The 17,768-nt window shown below is 46.8% G+C and overlaps 1 protein-coding gene across 1 annotated transcript; it reads right to left on the bottom strand.

Moving 5' to 3' along the window:
- Positions 1-271: 271 nt before the first annotated feature.
- On the bottom strand, positions 272-17,203 carry Nipal4 (NIPA like domain containing 4). The gene is made up of 6 exons (XM_021646419.2): positions 16,680-17,203; positions 11,645-11,884; positions 7,764-7,820; positions 5,434-5,524; positions 2,957-3,117; positions 272-2,505 (listed from the first exon to the last, which is right to left on the bottom strand). Exons 1-6 carry the CDS (start codon positions 16,720-16,722, stop codon positions 1,877-1,879), a joined length of 1,221 nt encoding a protein of 406 aa, XP_021502094.1. The 5' UTR covers positions 16,723-17,203; the 3' UTR covers positions 272-1,876.
- Between the last annotated feature and the right edge of the window lie 565 nt (positions 17,204-17,768).

Below are 17,768 nucleotides of genomic sequence, written 5' to 3'. Positions count from 1 at the left end.
TGAGACAGTCACCTCACTGAACCCTCCCACAAATGCTAGAAGGGCTTCCTTCCTATATCACCTGGTGTCTAGGACACAGATGTTTACAATGGAGCAGTGATCTCCAGAAACATTCATTCCAACAGCATCCTTCCCCACTTGAGTGAAGGCAGATTTGTGAAAAACACAGGACAGCTTGGGCCTGGCATTTTGGAGATCAGAGACTGGCCTCCCAGCACGTGAGAGAAACCAGTGGAGTGTATTTGCTCTGTGTTCAAGGAAGATCAGCACATTTGTCAAGTAAACACACTCTGAAGGCTTTATTCTCGACCCCAGAGCCCACGCTCTCAGAACCTCCAGTTTACTGCTACTCCCAAGATCCAATGTGTTGCATTGATTTCAGTTACAGTCAGAAATCCACATTCATTAAGACCCTGGGGATTGGAGGTGGAAGGTACAGAGTGTTGATCTGCCCTAAGAGCTTGCCCAAGGCCAGAAACAGTTTGACAAGGGTGTGGTTGTATTTAGGGGATCAGATGTGAACAGACATAGGCAGGGAGCTTGCCAGTGTTACCTGCACTGAAGATCAAGTCTCCCCTCTTTCTCACAGACTGGCTCCTAACTTTACTCTCTATGGTCCTTGTGCCAAGCCCATTCTCTCTCTCTCCAGCTGCTGTTCTGTCCATGCCTCTGGCTAAATGTGAGGTCACCAAAGGTAGGCCTCAGAGCAGGTGATGGTGGAGGATTCACAGCACACTGTTTCCAGTGTGGGCAGCTAGGTTGTCAGTGGAGATAGATTCAGTCCCAGCCGGGCCAACAAGGCTGTGCCAAGCCTGAACTCCCACTTGGTCACTGAGATTCAAAGCCAATTCTACTAGCTATAGCTCAGAAATGTCTCCCCTCCTTTTTGAGGGGGATGGAGTGAGGGGATGGTTTGGGTTCTTGCTTGGGACTGAGTCAGGCCAAAAGTTACCTCCAGGTTTCCAGAGAGCCCATGACTCCCTTCAGACAACCATGACATTGTGTCTCATACTCTCCCCCACCTCCCCAAGTCGTGTCGTGGTCAACTTCTTGACACAAAGGAAGTTTCATTCTGCTAAATTCCAGCATGACAGTGCTGTTTTCTTCCCAGAGAAGGCTAGGTGACCATCAGAGCTGGACTAGGAAGCATCCCCGTGCTGTTGAGTTCTAAAGTTACAACCTGCATGTTTCAGTGACTGGTGACTTGGACAGAGAGAGGGAGGCCTGGTGGTGCCACTGGAGGCCCGGACAGCAAGATGTGACCTCCAGGCTGCTCTGCTTGGAGAATAGGCCAGTTGAAACTTCCCTGAGACATCAGGTGGTATTCACAGTAAGAAGGTCAGCCGGGGTCTTGCTTCTGTCTCCAAGAAACACCAGGCTACTTGGCACCTGCTATGCACTTTGGCATGGCGCAGCATACAGATGGCTCTGTAGTCCTCTTGCAAGCCTCATTCTTGAGCTAAGGACTTAGAAGTCCAGCTGGACAGGCCAAGTGGCATGAAGGGTTTCCTGATGACCAATATCTGAGGGCAATTCTTGAACTGGGCTACATTCAGCAGGTCAAACTCTTATCTTCTCCCTAACAACATATGGATGGTGCTGAGGGAACCAGAGGGAAGAGGCTCTGGGGACTTCCTGGCTTCAACAGAAACTGGTGGATTTAGTCACCAAGGCTGTATCTCTAGGAAGTCCTGCCACCTACCTTACAAGGTAGGGATTTTTTTTCTTCTTCTAGGAACAGCAGTGAGGTATAAATAAATATCTCAAAAAAAGATAGCCCTCGGCAAGAGATGTGCTGAAAGTAACCAGGAAGTTTTGAACTTGAGAGGTCAGGCTAGACCATTGGGTGTCTCCTCTTGCTCACATGTTCCAGGCTTTAAGAATGGATCATGAATACTTTGGGCTTCTGTTGTGGTGATGGTGTGCTGGCAAGTTCTATGTTGTCCACAAGGACATTCTTGTCTTCCAGTTTAATGACTGTGGGCTCTGGGGCAGGAGCTGGAGTTGTGTTTTTGTGCGTGTGTGGCAAGCTGATTTGGTTGATGTCCAAATCTTTGAAAGCATGAAGCATAAAAACACCCAAGATGATAGTGACGAAGCCAGACAGTGTACCCACAATATCCACAGCAGTCATGGTGTACCACTCCTTGAAGAGGACGATGGAGGAGGTCACTACTACCGTGGTGAAGAAGACATAGTAGATGGGGAAGACCAGTGAGGTGTTAAAAATATCCAATGCTCTGTTGAGGAAGTTGACCTGAATGATGATGGAAAGTCCCAGGATGAGGGACAAGATGTAGGGGAGGGGGTGCCGGACGACCGGTAAACCCTGGAAGAAGTTCCTAATGGTGACACCCAGCCCCTTGACAGCAGTCACAGAGAAGGATCCGATCACAGAGCAAATGATGATGTAAATGAGGATATTCCTTTGCCCATAACGTGGGGCCACAATGAAGATGAGGATAAGGCAAGACACCACCAGAAGGACAGCAAATATGACGAACCCTTCAGGAAGGACGGACATAAATTACAAAGTGAAGGAGGCAAACAGTATCTAGGGCCCCGGACTTATAGTCAGACACATGTGGGTTCTAGTCCCAGTTTCAGACCTTTTAATAATTCATGCAGGTTATTAAGCTCTTAAAACCTTAATTTCCTCATTTGTAAACAGGACCCAAAGTAGCATTTTCCCCTTGTAGAGCTGGGTTATGAGATAATGCATAGTCTTGCACAAAATGTTTTTATAGTAAAAATAATGTGCGTTTAGAGACGTGCCTGGCACACAATGAACAATAAGTGGTATGTATTTACATCAATCCAGGAAGCCTTGCTGACAAGCACCACTCAACTTCCTTTCTGCTGTCCACCTTTTCCTCAAGGGGGCAGCATGGAGATGGACAGAGCTCAACAAGGCATTCTACACTGTGTTTCCACAAACCCCGTGCTTGAAGCCTACCTGTGTCTTTCATCTTGGAAGCCATCTCTGTGACAGTAGTGACCTTCTCCTCCTTGGGGGCATGTATGACCATCACTGTGCTGCCAGCCATACAGATCACACAGCCCAGCTTCCCCAGTAGATTCAGGCACTCTCCCAGACAGTAGGAGGAGAAGATGGCACTGTACAGGGGCATGGGAGAAAGGGATTGAAGGGTGGTGCCTATCCAAGCCCCCAAAAGACATGTGGGGGCTGAGCAAGCACATATGGGGAACAACAGTCCAGAACTTACTCCTCTCTGCAGAAGCCGTCCTAGATTCATTCCCTCTAACCCCAAAACTTTAAAAAGTAGAAACATGTTTCTAGGGGATTTTACTGTATGCTGCAAGAGCATAAACACATGTATATCTTCTATATTTTTTGAAATGGAAACCATCCCCAAATCAAAGGTTCCTGGCTGGCTTATTGTCAACTTGACACAAACTAGAGGCATCTGAGAAGAGATGACCTCGGCTGAGCAAAGGCTCTCGTGAGATTGGCCTGTGGGGCATTTTCCTGATTGATGATTGATGCAGGTGAGCAGTGGACAATGCCACCCTTGGGCAAGGTGGTCCTGGGGTGTACAAGAAAGCGAACTGAGCAAGCCAAGAGGAGCAGCCTCCCATGTGGCTTCTGCCTTACTTTCTGCCTCTGTGTTCCTGACTTGAGTTTCTGCCTTGGCTTCCCTTTGTGATGGATTTATTTGCAAGCCCAATAAATCCTTTGCCCTCCAAATTGCTTTTGGACATGGTATCTCATCATAGACATCGAAAACAGACTAAGATAGGTTCAGAGAGCCTTTCAAACCTTTCAAAGATAGGTTCAGGGAGTCCTGCCTGACTCCCTGCTAACTGAACATAGTGTCTTGTGGTATTGTTAGGAGATGTTTTTCAACCAGGGCTTGTATACATCTGACAGCAGTGAACACACCAAAGAATACACTGCAGGTCCATGCTATTTACTCACCCCGAATGCATTTTCTGGCAATTTCTATTCCTTGCTCCATGTCTGTTCCTTGGGTCATAGAAAACGAACCCATTTCTCTTTCGCTTGCATATGCTAATATAAATCACCCCAATCATAATTATAGACACTATGTTTTAGGGCACGTATTTCCTAATAGGCAATGTGTCAGAGTTAATCTGACAACTCTGTAAATTAACATATACTGCTCCCAGTTTACAGATGAGAAAATTGAGCTCATAGAAGTTAAAATGACTCAGCAAAGTGCTTTGACTGGTAAGTGGCAAAGGCAGGTTTTGAACGATACTTTGATCTTATTGCAAAACTAATGGGTTTTCCTCTACATTAAAGAGAAACTTTATGCTTTCCAGAGTGGTTATTAAGCAAGATACTTCCAGCTCCTTTGTGACGTGATTTCTGTTCCTTCTGATCTTCTAGGTAAGGGAAGAAAATGGGGGACTGTGTAGGCTGGAAATAAGCCATGAGCTCACTTGCATTATAAAGGTGGGATTAGTTCACACTAAAAATGTATTGGCTGTATTGCCCTGTAGGCAAGCTTATGGGCCATTTTCTTGATTGATAATTGATGAGGAAGGGCTCAGCTCATGGTAGGCGGTGCCATCCCAGGTGGTCCTGGGCATATAAGAAAGCAAACTGAGCAAGCCAGGAGAAGCAAGCCCCTAACTATTTTACTTACAGTGTCCTATCTGACACACTCTTATGGGGCTTCGGCACAAACGTAAGGATTAAGTGAGTTAGTATACAGATTACATTCAGATGCTTTAATGCATAGCTTTCCTCTGTCCACTGTAGCCACAGTTTCTTGGAGCTAGTTTGCTCTACATCCATTTTATGTGTTACGGAATTTAATTCTCTGGGTATGTGTTACTAGCATTCTATTTTGCGTACGGATGAATTGAGGCTTGGCTAAGAGAATTGTAATTACTAAGGTTTGAGTTTAGTACTTGGGGAGGGTTGGGGCTGGGAAGCTGGCAAGCACGAGGATCTGAGTTCAAATCCTCAGCACCCACCTAAAAACTAGGTGTGGTGGTATGTGCCTATAATCCTAGGGTTGGGAAGCTCTAGTCTAACCAACTGGTGAGCTCCAGGCAATGAGAGGCATTGTCTAAGAAATAAGGTGGAGACTAATTAAGGAAGACAATGTGTTCTGACCTCTGACCTCCACAGGCTGTATACAAATACATGTGCATCCGTATACCACAACCCTACACACTCACATGTAGTCACACACTATAAACAAAAGAATACTAGGACCATTTTCTTAGTTCATCAAAGGGATGCTAAGACCCATGTTAGCCAGCAGTCCAAGGGCCTAGTACTCTGAATAGCAGGTTCTCTCTCTTTCTCTCAGTCCAAGGCTTGGACTGGCTTGGGGTCCTAAATGCCAAAGATAGCTGCTCCCACTTTGGTAAATCCAGGTCTCAACAGACTCAAAACAGGAAAGAGCCAGGGCTGTCAAAAGAGGGGACAGTGACCTTATGAGGACGCTCAGTGCTCCCAGAGGCGTGACAACTGTCGCAGGTGCAAATGCATAGGCCCCGAAGTTGGCAACTTCTCCAGCAGACACTAGGAAATTAGAGGAGAAAAGAGGCCAGTGTGACTCCAAGGCATCACGTCCATTCCAGATGAATCTGGGCAGAGATGGCTTCAGTCAGTGTTCAACTGTACCTAAAACCCAAGACCAGCACTCCTTAAGATCCCATCCGGATGCTGTCTCCTCGGAGACAAGGTCAGACCCAGACTCTGAGTTCTCCCACTGTAAAGATGGCAAGGCCACAGTCCTGAGCTCACGGTGACCTGAGAAGCTGCCATGTTTTGTGTGTCCTTTAGCCGTCAGTCCACACTGACAGGCTGTTAGGTTTCCTCTCTATCCTTAAAGTAAGTTCTAGAAAATCCGTTATTAAATAAAGGAATAGTTACGGTTATGGATTCTTTGGGTACCGCTTGGCCCACGGACTATTCTTTGCTACGGGAATGCAGTCAGTTGTGTTTCTTAGTTGTTATTGTTGTTGTTTGGTTGCTGCTGTTTTAATCAATTTGACACAAGCTACAGTCATCTGAGAAGGAGGAAAATGCCCCTATCAGATTGGCCTGGAGGCAAGCCTGTGGGGGCAAGTGTTTCTGGGGTTTATAAGAACATAAGCTGAGCGAGCTAGGAGAAATAAGCCAATAAACAACACTCCTCCATGGCCTCTGCTTCAGTTTTTGTCTGAGTTCCTGCCTTGGCTTCCCCCTGAGAAGGGCAATAATTTATAAGCCAAACAAACCTTTTTCTCCCCGAGTTGCTTTGGGTTAGTGTTCTAACCACAGCAATAAAAACCAAACTAAGGCAATAGTCTAAGACACGAGGCTTAGAATAGACCGAATTTCCAAGGAGCCAAAAATACTTTCCATCAGCTGGGTGTGGTAGCACACACCTTTGATCCCAGTACCCAGGGAGGCAGAGGCAGACAGTTCTCTGTGAGTTTGAGGCCAGCCTGATTTATACAGAGAGATCCTGTCTCAATAAATAAATAAATAAATAAATAAATAAATAAATAAATAAATAAAAATTTTAAAAAGTCCATCTTGCTTACAAGAACCTTTTCCATCTCTTTTTTTGAAGAGAGTAGCCAGGGCCTCCTGTATGCAGGCAAATCATCAGTAGTATCACTCTGCCCAAGGCGAGAAACAAACCAAACTTGCAAAATTATTGGTGGAAAGTGTTAGTTTCCACCAAAAAGAACTGGTCATTGTGGACTATAGAGAGGGATCAGTGGTTAAGACCATTTGCTATGTGAGTAAGAGGACCTGAGTTCAAATCTTTGGTACCCATGTAAACTCCAGTCATGGCCGAGGGTTCCTGTAGCTCCAGCATGGTGTGGTAAAGACATGTGGATCCTGCAAGCTTATTGGCCGCCAGCCTAACAAAAATGGTGAACTGCAGGTTCAGTGAGAAACCCCCCTTCCAAAACTAAAGTTGAAAGTGTTAGAGGAAGACACCGGACATCCTCCTCTCGTCTTTGCACGGACATGTGTGGGCAGAAGCATCCTCCCCCCGACACATGTGTGCATATCTCTCTCACACACACAAATAATAATAACAACAACAACAATAATAATAATAACAATGTAAAAAAAAATAATTAGGCTCTGATAGCCAAAAAGAGTAAGTAGTCAGTAAGGCCAATTTGTGAGTGTCCAGATCTAGATAAGGTAGCAGAACAATCATGTTGAAAGTGAGTCAGGCTCTTAATTGTTATGGCGTAGGGAAGTTGCGTTAGGTTCCCAAGGTCTACCAGATAGAGCCCCAAGACTGTGGCCAAGAGGAAGTGCTGCCGGTGTCCTGTATTTCAGTGGCAGCTGAAAGAACACACTTGTATCCATTAAAAAAAAAAAAAAAAACTTGAAACACGGTTTCCTGTATCCCAGCCCGGCCTTCAACTTGCTGTGAAATTGAGGGTGACCTTGAACTTCTGCTCCTCCTGCCTCCACCTCTGTAGTGCTGGGGTTACAGGCATGTTCTACCATTCCTGTTTTACATGGTGTTTGGAAGTGAGCCTGGAGCTCCCATGCATCCTAGGCAAGTGCTCTCCCGACTCTCTGCACCTGTACTATTATCTTCATAGAAGAGACTGTCTTGTTTTGGGCTGAGAAAGTGATCACTGAAAGTAAGATGGCTACAAGGAGAAGGTTTTCCCAAGGAAGCTGGCCTTGGGCTTTCAGTGTCCATAACAGAGACAGGACCATTCAATCCGCCCTTCCCTTCATCTCCATCCCAGCTATCAGTAAGTCACTATTCTTAGAAGTGAAAGAAGCCACTTACTGGTAGCAAATCCAGCCCACCACATTGGATCCTTCAGGTAGCCATAGCCTCCATTCACTATAGAAGGAAACAGACACAAAGTTAGAAGCTGGTGACACTTTGGGGGGTTCTGCTTTGACTCCCATAGCTGCGCCTCAGAACTTGCTTCTTAGCATCTATATCCAGTGGCCCCGTTTTGTGTCTGTGGTTTGGACTTGTCTTTTGAATCCAGCCGTGTGTCTAACTAATCATTTGGCTTCTCGCATCTTTTACAGATAACCCAATCTCTGGCCTAAACATGGCTCTTGTCTTGATTTTACCTCTGCTACTTGCTAAATGAAACTCAGTAAACGAAACTTTCAGAAACCAGAGGCCCTTTTCTCCCCTCCTGTATCTAGTCTGTATGGCTGGTTCTGTTGCCAAAAAACACACCACTGTCACCTCCTCCTCCATCATGTCTGGCCAGGAGAAAGCAATGGCCTTGTTACCACATACTGTGGTTCTACGCTTATCCAGGTACCAAGTTGTTTCTTGCATGGCAGCCAGTAGTTTTGAAAAATGCAGATCAAATTGTGCTGCTTTTCTTCGTGTCTTCCCATACCTTCCAATTACTCTTGAGACAAGGCCCCAACTCTTATGGAGACAAGTCGAGGCTGGGTCCTGCCCACCTTTGCAAACACCCCTGCCGCACTCTTCATAGTCTTCAAGAATGATTAGCTCTTTGCTGCCCAGGGCCTTTGCCTATGTTTCTCCCTGTGTACAGAACTTCTCTCCTTTAGTGTTTGCTGCCCGAATTCACTCCCACTCTGTGGGTCTCTGCTGCTTCTCCGAGGTGCCAAGTCTGCCTTTCATTTCTATTACTGCCCCTTTAGACGGCCATTCTCCTTCATGGTTCTTATCACTTGTAATCACATATCATCTGCTTATCCTTGGCTGTTTTCCCCTACTGCAGTAGAAGCATCAGGAACCGTGTGTGCTCTGTTCAGAGCCCACAGCACAGCCCAAGATGAACAGTATTAGAAGCCACAGTGGTAACGATGGTAATAGAAAGATCTGACACCAGCTGGGAGTGGTGGTGTCCTAGCACTCAGGGAGGCAGAGGCAGGTGGATCTCTGTGAGTTTGAGGCCAGCCTGTCTAGAAAGGGAGTTCAGGAGAGCCAAGGCTACCCAGAGAAACCCTGTCTTGAAAAACACCCTATGTTAAATGCATTTTACCCTGAGAGCTGTCTGCTCAGAAGACTGTGAAATAGTCAATTGGGGTGGGGTAGATCCTAGGGAAGCTATCTTGGTTGGTGAAGCACACCTGCTCTGTTCTCCAAAGAGCACAGCAGACTTTTCCTCAAGGTTTGCCAAACACTTGTCTAGAATGAAGGACGGGCAGCAATGATCCTTGTCCCAATTTATCGCTGCATCTCCCAGTTTTTTTCCCCTTGTCTTTTCTTCCTTGAGACAGAGTCTATTATATCCAAGCTAGCCTCGAACTCCATATGTAGTCAAGGATAACCCTGAATTTTTTATTTTCCTGCTTCTACCTCTCAATTATGTAGATTACAGGTATGTGCTATACCTGGTTTTATGTGATGCTAAGATGGTACCCAAGGTTATTGCTCTGCCAACTGAGCTATATCGAAAGCTCAGATATCCATTTTGGAATACGCATGAGCCCTGCTTAGGTAATACTGATCCAGGCACTAGAACTAATTTTGTGGGGCATGACTCTTTCTAAAGAAGTTACAGCTGAGCATCTTTAGTCTAAAACACCACAAACTAAAATACCTCAAGAATGCCAATCTTTTTGAATGCAGACACTTGAAATAGACTTGAATGACCCTCGAAATAGAAAAACCCTATACCATTCAACTCATTTTCATGAACAAGGTTATTAACCAGCCATGTAAAATGACCTTCAGTTCTTTGTGAAAGGTAAACAGGAGACACAGTGAATTTCCTTTCAGACTTTCAGACTTTCCTTCAAGATATCTCATGTATATAGAACTATCCCCCAAGAAGGAATAACAAATCTGAAATCCCAACACTTTTGTTTCCGAGCATTTTACATACACCAGACTCACTTGAACACGGCTTCTGAGTAACTATTGAGACCCTGTTCTCCTTCCTTTTCGTTTATCAAAGGTGGTGATCCAGCCTAGAACCCTGCACACACTAAACAAGCATTCTCCCACTGAACTGTTGAGCCACACTCCCCATCCATCTCTGCTGGGATGGTATGCTGGTTACTGTTTTGTCAACTTGAAATGCTCAAATAATCTGGGAACAGCGACCTTCAGTAGTGGAATTTTGCCTCCAACAGATTGGTCTGTGGGCAAGTCTGTGGAGCATTTTCTTGACTGATGTTTGATGTGGGAGCCCCGTCCACTATACCTGATACTATCTCTGGGAAGGTGGTCCTTGGTTATATGAAAAAAAGGGGGGGCAGGCTGAGCTAGCCATGAGGAGCAAACCAGTAAGCAGCCTGTCCCATGGCCTCTGCTTTAGTTCCTCCAGGTTCCTGCCTTGAGTCCTGCACAACTTCCCTCTAGGATGGACTGTTTCCTCCCTGAGTTGCGTTTGCTCATAGTGTTTTATCACAGCAATAAAATGTAAACTAGGACAGGAGGCATGCACCATCATGCCTGCCAAACTGGTACTGTTCCTGGCCTATTTCATAGATGAGGAAATTGGGGAATATAGAAACACATTTCTTGCCTAAACCTCCACTAACAGCAGTCAAGAAGCCACAATTGTAAATTGTAATGGTCTGCTTCCAAAGCACAGTGTCTCATGGGACAGAGTTAGGCAACGAACAGGTCCAAACATGAACATGTCATCTTCCCCAAACCTGTTTCTCCCTCTGCATGCATTGCAGAACACCACACCATCATCTTCCCTGTTGCTCAAGTCAGAAACCTGAGTCATCCTTGGCTTCTCTCAACCCTCCCCTGGGATCCAGAAAACATCAAAGCTCTGAGTTCCATCTCCCCAAACTATCTCTGGAATCCACAGCGTGTCTCCACATCATTGGCCTCACACACTTTCTACTCTGGGACTCCAATCCATTTTCTACCTAACAACCAGGGACCTTTTCCAAATCATAAATGAGACTGTCACTCCCTGGCCTAAAACATTCAAACTCTATAGCCAAGTGTACAGGCCCCTGCTGAGCTGGCCCTTAGCTCTCCCTGTATTCTCTGGTCATCCTGAACGGCCCTCAGTTCCACATCCAGCTAGGACTTGCCTCTGAGACTTGGTACTTGCTGCTCCTTCCACCACTGAATCATCCTCTTTCCCCTTTCCCCGCTGTCTCCTCATTACTAGGTCTCAGTGTAAGAACCAACGTCTATAGAAAACTTTCCTTCTGCACCCGGATCTGAGCTTTACATATTCCAAAATAGTCTCATAGCAACCTGTATCTTCCCCATGAAGGCACTCAGCACCACCGAGGGACCATTTCCTGTTGGCTGTCTGTCTCTCCCACTTGACCAGATGTACCACAGGGACTCTCTGTCCCCAGGTCCCACACACACTGCACCTGGTACATGGTACATGGCAGGCATGCAATAATGGTGTGAGTTCTTTACGTGGGATTTCCTTTCCTGAAGATTATTTCAGGAAATCACATCCAAGCTTCCAAATGAGCAAGACTCGGTGCTTGTGCCGCAATTTGGCTGGATGCGAAAGGGCCTCTGGGAATCTGACATGATGTAGGCTGAGTCATTTGTGATTCCATTTCACAGGAGAAGTTGTGACTTCCAGCTAGTAGCAGTGGTGGTTTGCAGCAGGGCTGACAATGAACCTCAGTGCCCACCTTAGATCCCATCCTCAGATTACAGCCTGAGAAGGGAAGTCATCCACCAAGGGCTTAGCTGCCCCTCACCCACCCCTACCTGCCCGTGGAGCCTACCTGCCCTCGTGGCCCCCGTGGCCACAAGTCGAATGAGGCCCTTCTTCTTAAGGATGACACTGCTGCCAATGAGGAAGCAGGAGAGGAAGGCGAGGCCCACACCGATGTAGAAGCCATACTTCTTCCTGACCCTCTCTTGCCAAGTGAGTGAGGTGGCATTGCCGGGCTCTTCAGGGCTGATACCTCTCACGATCTGACAGAGGACCTCTTGGGAGGAGCAGTAGAGGCTGACTATGGAACCTGGCGGGAAGAGCATGAGAAGAGCCTTGCTGAGGACATAGCATGGCTCACATATACTGGAACTGACTGCTGACTTAAACTTCATGTTTCCACTGTTCCAGAGCTACACACACACACCAGAACACAACCAAAAAAAAAAAAAAAAAAGGAAAAAAGAAAAAGCCTATTTCCAATCTTTTATGCTTTTAGCTGTTTTCTCACCAAGGACTTTATTTGCATGGACTTAGCAAATTGTAGAAACTCCTGTCAAACAGGCAACTTCTTTTTTTGCTTTTCAATAATTAATTAATTAATTTACTTTATGTCCGGACTGGAGCGTCCCCTTCCTCCTCTCCTCCCAGTCCCTCCTTCTCACCTTACTTAGCCCCATAGTCCCCATTCTCCTCAGGGAAGGGGAGACCTCCCCTGGATATTAACCAGCCTTGGTATATCTAGTGGCAGTCGGATCAGGTGCATCTTCTTCTGTTGAGGCTAGATAAGGCCTCACAGTTAGTGGAAGGAGATCGTAAGGCAGACAACAGAGTCAGAGCCCCTGGTCCTGCTGTTAGGGGTGTCACATGAAGACCAAGCTGCACATCTGTTATAACTATGTAGGGGGCCCAGGTCCATCCCATGCATACTCTCTGGTTGGCGGTTAGCCTCTGTGAGCTACAACCTGTGGGCCCAGGTTAGTTGATTCTGTAGGAAGAGACTTCTTTAATCCCTATTCCACAGACAAAGAAATAGAGCCTGTGAAGGTGTGGTACTTGCTCAAGGACACAAAGATTGTGAGGTGGTTTTAATGTCAGCTTGCTGTGAATTAGGATCACCTGAGAAGAGAAATTCACCTGAGGACTTGTCCTGCTTGTCTTAACTGACTTGGGAAGCCCACCCCAAATGTGGGCAGCTCCTTCAGGTGGCAGCCCAGGTGAAGAGGGCACGGCAGAAGGAAGATTACTTTCCTTTTGCTCACCTCGCCTTCCCCTCTTGACTGGAGTTAATATACCCGGCTTCTCCTATAGCTGATTTCTCCCCTGATGACAGAACCAGCATCCCAGGGATTCTGTCATCCCCTGAGCAACAGTTACTTTCCCAGAACCCTCCAGGAGTTGAGCAGCTGATCAGGACAGGTGAGGCACCAGCCTCATGGACAGAGCAACTCACAGGTTCTCAGGCTCTCCAGTGTGAGATGGCCATTGTAGAAGTACCATGACTTCTGAGGCACCCAGCCTCGAGGACCAAGTAACTTCCTAGTTCTTAACCTCTGAGGAGCAAGACAACTGTCATTACTACTGCAAAATAAACTGGTTTAACATATTCTTTTAATATGCATTTATTATCTAAAGAACCTTGACTACTAAATACACAGATTGTCTGGCTTCAGAATTTCAGCCTGTGGTACTGATGCCTCCCACAGAAGGTAGGGGCCCAGCTAAGTTCTCAGCCATCATTGCATGCATCCCAGTGTCCACCATAGGGATTCCCTCTCAGCCTCTGGGTTTTTGCTTTCCAGTAACTCATGAGCTTCCCTGGGGGCTTCTTCACCTTTATGCCCCTCTAGCTAGAGTGGGAAAGTTGCTGGGCAGATAGTTCATCCAGTCCCTGATCAACCTGAAGGTAACTGAAAAGTGGGCTTCCAAAGGGTGGGACCTCATCATTCCAGGACTTATTTCTGGGTCACTGGTAGGGAACCCTTTCAGGGCATAATTGGGTTAATGTTCCCGCCATCCCGTAAGGCTCTGTCTCACCAGTTTGCTTTTCTTGTCTGATTCTTTCCTCAAGTCCCAGAGCTAGCCTCTGACCTGTCTGTCTCACTGTCACAGACAGCAAGGGCAGTCTCAGGAACAAAGGGCTGACCCTAAGTGAAACACAAGCCTACACAAGTCCAGTGAAACATAGGAAAACGTGATCAAGACTCTACCAGTGCCACAAAGCACATGGCCTCTGTTCTAGAGTTTTACTTGAGGAACCTTAACCATTCAATGAAACAGTCACAATGACCATTTCAAGCTCCTTAGTAGAAGAAATTGAATTCAATGATCTTCTTAAAGAGGTATCTATAATAAAGGTGTGTCTACGGTCATACCAATCTGATTCTGTCTGACCTGTAATAAAGGTGAAGCCAAAAGTAGACCCCAGACTCATGTGATGGCTGAGTCTATGTTCAGAACCATCACACTCTGATAAACAGGTTGCCCCATGGGGTGGCAATGTGGGAGAGCCATCTTCATTGTGCCCTATGCATTCAGTCATAAACCTGTTGCACATAGCCAGAAGTGGGGAGTTTTCCTAGGAGCATTCAGACTTGGGGTTGCGCTTGAAGCTCGGAAGGTTGGTTTATCTCTCTGGTCATGCCTTGGAGGCGGTAGCAGCTGGATCACTCTCAGACAGAGCTGCCCCTGAAATTCCTCAGTTTGCCCAGCTCCACAATTATTTGCTATTGGCCTGTCCAGGTGTTTCAGGATATGGTCTCCAGCATGTATCACAAAGGTCTGAACTTCAAAGCCAAAGATCTGAGCCTAGAAGAGGACCCTCTCAGACCAAGCTGGAGTTCCTACTCTATGCCTACATGGGCCCAAATCCAAGGCCAGGGGGCTTGAGATTTGACACACCTGCATTAGAATAGCATTTTGGTGGAGCAGAATAAGGGTAAAGTTGACCTTTTGAACATGGCCCAGAGCTGTGGAGGACAGGTAGAAAAGCCCTTTAGAAAACAAAACAAAACAAAACAAAACAACAACAACAACAAAACAGCTGGTCTAAAATGTATCTCAGTAGCAGATGTATCTCAACTACCAGCACTTGCCTGGATGAGCAAGGCCATAGGTTCAACCCAGGTACCAGAAGGACAGAAAGAAAAGGAGGAATTCATTAAAAAAAATAGTGAGGGGGAGGAAGGACAGCAGAAAGTGGAGGGGGAGCAAATATGAGTAAGGCACAATTATCTGTGTGTACGGAACTGTCATAGCAAAATCCTCTATTCTGCATGCTGAGTGAAAACAGCAATAAAGTGGAAAACATCAACAACAGAACAGAACAGCCAGTCTGACCCTCTACTATTCTGCTGGGGAAACCAGGTCCCATAAAGAGAATAGATTTGCTGGAGTTGAGACTGAAATCCAGCAGGGAGTATCTGTGAGTCTTTTGCTATGAGACAGCTGTCTTTCCACCATTGGATGATGAGAAAAGTCATCATCTCAGGGCCTAACCAGACTGGTTCTACACTGCTCGATCCTGTTCCACCAGCTCGGGGCATCCTTGCCCAAGAGCCTCATCCTGGGAGTTCCCTGAGCCCAGGAAATGCAGGCAGTAAGCCAGAGTCTGCTGGCTCACCTTTGCCCTGCTTCATCAAGTCTCCCTGCTACCGGGTGGACCCAGAAGGCTCATGGCAGCCAGCACCCCTGAGCTCAGCACATCTGTGGAAGTCAAATTCTCACCAGTCCAGTAAAGAGCTAAAGAGCGAGCTGATGGTCAAAAGGAACCCATTTCAGAGTGGGTGCACGCCTGGAAAATGGGTACCAGGTCGATAGTACTTGTCTTTTCTCTAAAATGGTGTAGAACTAGGAGTGCCTGCCATCTTGAGATAAGGGATGAGGCTGAAAAAGGCCTGCCTGGTAGCTCAGGAGACTGAGGCCAGTCGACACCGAAGAGCACTGCCCTGAAGAAGGGCAGAAGTTAGGGACCTTCGGGCTGCATTTCCAATACAGGAGGAAAATGGAGAAAGTTCCAGACTGAACAGCGAACAGCAGCTACAGAGGTTCAGGTGTCTGAATCCAGGACGTGGCTCATATTCCCTACTGTGGCTCCTGGGGCAAATTATTAGGCCTGCCAGAGCCTTTGTTTATTTATTTCTAGAATGGGTACAGTGAAATTACAACTATCTGCCCTAAGGATGAAGGCCAGTGTTAGCCTGCTTTCCTAGCATGTTCAAGGCTCTGGGTTCAGTTTCCAACACTGCAGTAAAGAGAAAGAAAAAAAAAGAACACAAAGGGGAGAATTTAGCTCACAAAGTTGTCCTCTGACCTGCACAACCTCAGGATCGAACTCATGCCCATAAATACAGATCATGCATATCACACACATACACACCAAGCATATCACACATACACACCCACACAGGTACACACCTACTCATGCACACTAGCAATAAATAAATTTAAAAAGTAAAATCCACGCCCAATGGCACACACTTGTATTCCCCGGCTGAGGGGGACCAAGGCAGGAGGATCACACATTTGAAGCTATTCTGGACAATTTAGCAAGCCTCTGTCTAAATACAACAACAGCAACATAAAGATAGAACAACTGCCTTCATATTAGAGTTTGCTTCCGGGATTAAATGGGATAGCTCAGGGAAGAACGAAGGTCTACCTAGTTAAGAACGCTCCAGAAAATCAAGGGTCTTTCCCAAGCATTGCCTGAGGCTCTTTCTCTCCTTCTTCAAAAAGTGTGTGGATTTGGAACGGGGAGCTTCTCTGTTCCTTTGCTGGCTGGTTTGGGTGGCTAGGAAAGATTATGTGAGCAGGTATCAAAGCCTGCCGCGACACAGACTTCTCCTGAATTCTCTACCCCACCCCTTTCGCGGGCCACCTTGCCACAGTGCGCGCTGTTTTCCTCTCAGTCTGCTCGGCTCCACGCAGCTGCCACCGGGGAGGTGACATCTCCGCCAGACCCGGATCTTTAGGACAGTTTGGGAACCGGGAGGGAATCTGATGCTGACCTCCCCCCTTCCCCAGTTTTGCGGGCCCCAGCAAAGGGAGGGCGAGGCAAGGTGAGGAGCGCCCGCCCAGGTCCTTGCACAGCCGCACGCACGCACCGTTCTCGCAGCTGCCGTTGAAGTTGGCGACCCGCAGCTCCATGAGGACCTGGGCTGAGGGCGCCCGAGGTCCGCGGCTCCTGGGCAGGTGGCCGTGACTTGTCCTTGCGTGGATCGGGCACGGGAAGCTGCTGGGGTCGGGACCCAGGGGTGGGGAGAGTGACGCGCTCCAGAGGGGAGGGTCCCCAGGGAGGAGTCACCCTGAGCCTTGGGCAACACCAGGCGCTGGGGAATCAGCTCCAGGACAGAGGCTCGTGTCCTTCTGGGGTGCGACCGCAGCTGGGTGCCAGCCGCCCAGTCATCGGCCCGTGCCAGGGGCAAGAGAGAGGGGGCGGGTCCCCTGTGCCTGCCTTTCCGGGACACATCTAGCTTCCTTGGTGGCAGAGTTGATGCACTCCAGGATGACACAGAGGAAGCCACTTTGGGAGGTGGAAGTGTCAAGGAAAGGTCTGAGAACCTGTTTCTACCCCTCCTTTATCCTCCTCCTCTGTCTTTGTCATGGAATTACTTACAGGTCTGATCTGCGCTGTAAACTGTGGGTGACAGGAGTCCTTAAATGTTCAATACATATTGTGTCTTATGAATGATGGCAGGGGATTAGTCAGGTTGAATGGAAGGAGGAAACGAAGTGCTAATCTTTCCTTATATAGTCCTGGGAGGAACAAATTAGGACCAATCATTTAGAAGCAGATTTTCCAAAATCACTGTTTATAAGTTTTACACATAAACAATAAAATTATAAAAACATACCTGTTTATATAATACAAGTTGTGATTGAATGGCTATATGTAAGAGTGATGGAATATGTGGATAAATATATATAGTGATGGAATGTATATGTATGTACGAATACATACATATATATATATGGGATGTATGTATGTATATTAGTTAGCTTGTTTATGGTAATTATTTCATAATATATGTACATATAAAATCATCACATTGTATATCTGAAATACATACAGCTTTCTTACACTTGTGTGTGTGTGAGAGAGAGAGAGAGAGAGAGAGAGTATACATGCCATGTCACTCAAAAGGAAGTCAGAGGATAACTTCCTTTCCACTATATCCCTAGGGATCCAATTC

This window comes from Meriones unguiculatus, chromosome 11 (genome assembly GCF_030254825.1).
Source record: "Meriones unguiculatus strain TT.TT164.6M chromosome 11, Bangor_MerUng_6.1, whole genome shotgun sequence".
NCBI classification, from domain to species: Eukaryota; Metazoa; Chordata; class Mammalia; order Rodentia; family Muridae; genus Meriones; species Meriones unguiculatus.
This window is presented reverse-complemented; position numbering and strand designations above follow the sequence as displayed.

Coding starts and splice junctions, on each gene's coding strand:
- Nipal4 (XM_021646419.2), bottom strand. CDS start 16,722: ATGGAGCTGCGGGTCGCCAACTTCAACGGCAGCTGCGAGAACG. Junction 11,885..16,679: donor CAACGGCAGCTGCGAGAACG/GTGCGTGCGTGC, acceptor TCTTCCCGCCAG/GTTCCATAGTCAGCCTCTAC. Junction 7,821..11,644: donor CACGGGGGCCACGAGGGCAG/GTAGGCTCCACG, acceptor TTCCTTCTATAG/TGAATGGAGGCTATGGCTAC.